The sequence below is a fragment of the Scyliorhinus canicula genome, chromosome 18, assembly GCF_902713615.1.
Source record: "Scyliorhinus canicula chromosome 18, sScyCan1.1, whole genome shotgun sequence".
Classification (NCBI taxonomy): Eukaryota; Metazoa; Chordata; class Chondrichthyes; order Carcharhiniformes; family Scyliorhinidae; genus Scyliorhinus; species Scyliorhinus canicula.
The window spans coordinates 17,719,958-17,726,444 of NC_052163.1; the positions used below are offsets into that span (position 1 = coordinate 17,719,958).

The window sequence follows — 6,487 nt, forward strand, 5'->3', positions numbered from 1 at the left end:
AGTGTGACTGTCCTCTCGTACGACTTGCAACCAACTGCCGAATCCCTCCAGTCACATGGTGGATCTCTATCACCACCTGCTGGTCGGAGGTTGTACCGATAACTAGATGCATTGACAGATAACCATATACATTGATGTGCACAGGCATATCACCACACAGATGACATGGGAATTGGATGGCTCAGAGCAGGTACAGTTACAATAGTTCAGCTGCCTTGACATGGGGCAGGGTAGGGAGAGGATTAATTTCACCAGGCTGGCTGAGAGAGAATGTGAAATTGGGTACAGCTAAAGCTGAGCCATCTTCCATGCTCCACCGAATCCAGTGAACATCATCACTCCTTTTAACCATTTGTTTTCTACTGATTGTTCCAACATCCACATTGAATATCTTGGAATTAAATCTTTTGGTTCGGATGGGGGCAGGAAGGTGGAAAGTTTCATACTATGGGCCGGTGTACCGGTTCCCCATGTCCAACCTGAAGAGAGGCTGTCTCCATTTTGGGGCGACCTTTCTATCATTTAACTTGAAAGACCAACGTCTGCTTCTTCAGCGTTGGAGGGCCAAGGTTTTTGAGGGACAACCTCCTGCCCTGAATTGTAAACCAAACCCGCCTGCACATCGTCAGTACCTCAGTGGGAAATTTATCTTCGGGAAGAAATTGATTGGTTTCTAAGATTTGGTCACAACCTGGAATTGCTTTCATGGGACAGATGCCATCATAAATATGGCAGTATTATTGCATTTCATTGGATCAATTAATCTATACTACTCTTAGTTTATGCATTCTATTTTACCTGATCTGCCTAACAAAAGAGAGCAGTGTGATATAGCTAAGCATGCTAATAATGAGGTGTGATATACCTGAGCACGCTGACAGGCGTGATACACCTGAGCACGCTGACAGGCGTGATACATCTGAGCACGCTGATAGGCGTGATACACCTGAGCATGCTGACAGGGATGATATACCTGGGCACGCTGACAGGCGTGATATACCTGAGCACGCTGAGAGGCGTGATATACCTGAGCACGTTGACAGGCGTGATATACCTGAGCACGCTCACAGGCATGATACACCTGAGCACGCTCACAGGCGTGATACATCTGAGCACACTGACAGGGATGATATACCTGAGCATGCTGACAGGTGTGATATACCTGGGCACACTGACAGGTGTGATATACCTGAACATGCTGACAGGTGTGATATTTCTGAGCATGCTGACAGGTGTGATATGCCTGAGTATGCTGACAGGTGTGATACACCTGGGCACACTGACAGGTGTGATATACCTGAACATGCTGAGAGGTGTGATATTTCTGAGCATGCTGACAGGTGTGATATACCTGGGCATGCTGACAGGTGTGATGCACCCGGGCACGCTGATAGGTGTGATGCACCTGGGAACGCTGAAAGGTGTGATAAACCAGAGCTCACTGACAGGTGTGATATACCTGGGAACGCTGACAGGTGTGATATACCTGGGCACACTGACAGGTGTGATGCACCTGGGCACACTGACAGGTGTGATATACCTGGGAACGCTGACAGGTGTGATATACCTGGGAACGCTGACAGGTGTGATAAACCAGAGCACACTGACAGGTATGATATACCTGGGCACACTGACAGGTGTGATATACCTGGACACACTGACAGGGGTGATGTACCTGGGCACGCTGATAGGTGTGATGCACCTGGGAACGCTGACAGGTGTGATAAACCAGAGCTCACTGACAGGTGTGATATACCTGGGAACGCTGACAGGTGTGATATACCTGAACATGCTGACAGGTGTGATATACCTGAGCATGCTAACATGTATGATATACCTGAACATGCTGACAGGTGTGAAATACCTGGGCACACTGATAGGTGTGATTATACCTGGGCACACTGACAGGGGTGATATACCTGGGAACGCTGACAGGTGTGATATACCTGGGAACGCTGACAGGTATGATATACCTCGGCACACTGACAGGTGTGATAAACCAGAGCACATTGACAGGTGTGATATACCTGGGAATGCTGAGAGTTGTGATACACCTGGGAACGCTGACAGGTGTGATATACCTGGGCACACTGACAGGTGTGATATACCTGAACATGCTGACAGGTGTGATATACCTGAGCATGCTAACATGTATGATATACCTGAACATGCTGACAGGTGTGAAATACCTGGGCACACTGACAGGTGTGATTATACCTGGGCACACTGACAGGGGTGATATACCTGGGAACGCTGACAGGTGTGATATACCTGGGAACGCTGACAGGTATGATATACCTCGGCACACTGACAGGTGTGATAAACCAGAGCACATTGACAGGTGTGATATTCCTGGGAATGCTGAGAGGTGTGATATACCTGGGAACGCTGACAGGTATGATATACCTGGGATCGCTGACAGGTATGATATACCTGGGCACACTGACAGGTGTGATAAACCAGAGCTCACTGACAGGTGTGATATACCTGGGAATGCTGAGAGTTGTGATATACCTGGGAACGCTGACAGGTGTGATATACCTGGGCACACTGACAGGTGTGATATACCTGAACATGCTGAGAGGTGTGATATTTCTGAGCATGCTGACAGGTGTGATATACCTGGGCATGCTGACAGGTGTGATGCACCCGGGCACGCTGATAGGTGTGATGCACCTGGGAACGCTGAAAGGTGTGATAAACCAGAGCTCACTGACAGGTGTGATATACCTGGGAACGCTGACAGGTGTGATATACCTGGGCACACTGACAGGTGTGATGCACCTGGGCACACTGACAGGTGTGATATACCTGGGAACGCTGCCAGGTGTGATATACCTGGGAACGCTGACAGGTGTGATAAACCAGAGCACACTGACAGGTATGATATACCTGAACATGCTGACAGGTGTGATATACCTGGGCACACTGACAGGTGTGATATACCTGGACACACTGACAGGGGTGATGTACCTGGGCACGCTGATAGGTGTGATGCACCTGGGAACGCTGACAGGTGTGATAAACCAGAGCTCACTGACAGGTGTGATATACCTGGGAACGCTGACAGGTGTGATATACCTGAACATGCTGACAGGCGTGATATACCTGAGCATGCTAGCATGTATGATATACCTGAACATGCTGACAGGTGTGAAATACCTGGGCACACTGACAGGTGTGATATACCTGGGCACACTGACAGGGGTGATATACCTGGGAACGCTGACAGGTGTGATATACCTGGGAACGCTGACAGGTATGATATACCTCGGCACACTGACAGGTGTGATAAACCAGAGCACATTGACAGGTGTGATATACCTGGGAATGCTGAGAGGTGTGGTATACCTGGGAACGCTGACAGGTATGATATACCTGGGAACGCTGACAGGTATGATATACCTGGGCACACTGACAGGTGTGATAAACCAGAGCTCACTGACAGGTGTGATATACCTGGGAATGCTGAGAGTTGTGATATACCTGGGAACGCTGACAGGTGTGATATACCTGGGCACACTGACAGGTGTGATATACCTGAGCATGCTGACAGGTGTGATATACCTGAGCATGCTGACAGGTATGATATACCTGGGCACACTGACAGGTGTGATATACCTGGGCACACTGACATGTCTGATATACCTGAGCATGCTGACAGGTGTGATATACCTGAACATGCTGACAGGTGTGATATACGTGAGCATGCTAACAGGTATGATATACCTGAACATGCTGACAGATGTGATATGCCTGGGAACGCTGACAGGTGTAATATTTCTGAGCATGCTGACAGGTGTGATATACCTGGGCACACTGACAGGTGTGATATACCTGGGCACACTGACAGGTGTGATGCACCTGGGCACACTGACAGGCGTGATATACCTGGGCACACTGACAGGTGTGATATACCTGGGAATGCTGACAGGTGTGATAAACCTGGGAACGCTGACAGGTGTGAAATACCTGGGCACACTGACAGGTGTGATGCACCTGAGCACACTGACAGGTGTGATAAACCAGAGCACATTGACAGGTGTGATATTCCTGGGAATGCTGAGAGGTGTGATATACCTGGGAACGCTGACAGGTATGATATACCTGGGATCGCTGACAGGTATGATATACCTGGGCACACTGACAGGTGTGATAAACCAGAGCTCACTGACAGGTGTGCTATACCTGGGAATGCTGAGAGCTGTGATATACCTGGGAACGCTGACAGGTGTGATATACCTGGGCACACTGACAGGTGTGATATACCTGAACATGCTGAGAGGTGTGATATTTCTGAGCATGCTGACAGGTGTGATATACCTGGGCATGCTGACAGGTGTGATGCACCCGGGCACGCTGATAGGTGTGATGCACCTGGGAACGCTGAAAGGTGTGATAAACCAGAGCTCACTGACAGGTGTGATATACCTGGGAATGCTGACAGGTGTGAAATACCTGGGCACACTGACAGGTGTGATGCACCTGGGCACACTGACAGGTGTGATATACCTGGGAACGCTGACAGGTGTGATATACCTGGGAACGCTGACAGGTGTGATATACCTGGGCACACTGACAGGTGTGATATACCTGGGCACACTGACAGGTGTGATATACCTGAGCATGCTGACAGGTATGATATACCTGAACATGCTGACATGTGTGATATACCTGAGCATGCTAACAGGTATGATATACCTGAACATGCTGACAGGTGTGATATGCCTGGGAACGCTGACAGGTGTGATATACCTGAACATGCTGACAGGTGTGATATACCTGGGCACGCTGACAGGTGTGATATACCTGGGAACGCTGACAGGTATGATATACCTGAACATGCTGACAGGTATGATATACCTGAACATGCTGACAGGTGTGATATACCTGGGCATGCTGACAGGTGTGATGTACCTGGGAACGCTGACAGGTGTGATATACCTGGGAACGCTGACAGGTGTGATATACCTGGGAACGCTGACAGGTATGATATACCTGGGCACACTGACAGGTGTGATATACCTGGGAATGCTGACAGGTGTGATATACCTGGGCATGCTGACAGGTGTGATATACCTGGGAACGCTGACAGGTGTGATACACCTGGGCATGCTGACAGGTGTGATATACCAGAGCACATTTACAGGTTTGATATACCTGGGTACGCTGACAGGTGTGATATATCAGAACACACTTACCAGTGTGATATACCTGGGCCCGCTGACATGTGTAATATACTTGGGCATTCTGACAGGTGTGATACCCCTGGGCATGCTGACAGTCTGAGGTATCAGGCGCAGGCTGCATAAGACGTAGTAAAGAAAAATAAAATCTTTAAATAAAGAGCAGTTAGGACCTTTACTGCTTCTGCTTTAACCTTCTGGACCAACCACCGGGCTTAAGTGTTACTGCCAAAGACGTAATAATTTACAAATGTGTATTTAATGTGACATTGTTTACAGGCTGGAGTCAAATGATCAGCTGTTCAGATTTACTCAATTCAAAGCACACAGTTCACATACTTTATTGTACAATTAGAGTTAATATTTAATTGCATAAATTGTTTCAAGATCGATTTTCAGGCAATGACATAAATAGCAGAAAAGGAATATTTTTTTAAATGGCAAAGAGAAGACGCTTCATTTCTGTCATTTTCACAAAATATAAAAACACAATCCTATTGTTTACAGATCAGTTTCTATCACCTCAGAGTAAATCACCTTCATAGGACATGGTTATCACAATGCTCTGCTTATATTCAAAATGTTTCTAAAGGATCCTGCATGCAAAGAGTGCACTCCCTCCACTCAATCCAGAGAGGCCAGGCAGCAGCCCCCCTACCTTGCCTAATGGCGGTGCGAATACCCACACTGCCTATAGGAATGGGTGGTTATGCAGTTACAATCACTCTTGCTCCATTCCGACTCGCTGAGACCTTAACTGGGACCACTTTTAAGGCCACCGAGGTGCCCGGCTCACAGGTATAAGCCTCATTGATAGAAATCCGTGGAACATACAGAAGCAGGGCAACTATTATGTTCCAGGGTCGGCACGCTGATGCAGTGGTTAGCACTGCTGCCTCACGGTGCTGAGGACCCGCGTTCGATCCCGGCCCCGGGTCACTGTCTGCGCGGATTTTGCACATTCTCCCCGTGCCTGCGTGGGTCTCACCCCCACAACCCAAAGATGTGCAGGGTTGGTAGTTTGGCCACGCTAAATTGCCCCTTAATTGGAAATTTTTTAAAAACACATTGTGTACTCCTGCTTATATACTGCACAAATCACCTGGTATTCCAAATGCACGTCTCAGTCTTTCACCACATCATACTATTCTCATTGCTCTGTCTGTACTAATCTAGTTTCTTACTGCATGCAATTTAGGGCCGTATAATCTCATTGGGGCAATGCAATGTCAGCAGAGTTTGTGCTGCACTGATAACATCTCTGGACTAGTAATGTGTACACTGAGGCTAAGTGAGTGGGC

The 6,487-nt window shown here is 48.0% G+C and overlaps 1 protein-coding gene across 1 annotated transcript; it reads left to right on the top strand.

The window, feature by feature from the left end:
- Positions 1 to 840: 840 nt before the first annotated feature.
- On the top strand, positions 841 to 1,905 carry LOC119953549 (cysteine-rich, acidic integral membrane protein-like). The gene has a single exon (XM_038777927.1). The coding sequence runs from the start codon at positions 841 to 843 to the stop codon at positions 1,903 to 1,905; it is 1,065 nt and encodes a 354-aa protein (XP_038633855.1).
- The last annotated feature ends 4,582 nt before the right edge of the window (positions 1,906 to 6,487 follow it).

Coding starts and splice junctions, on each gene's coding strand:
- LOC119953549 (XM_038777927.1), top strand. CDS start 841: ATGCTAATAATGAGGTGTGATATACCTGAGCACGCTGACAGGCGTGAT.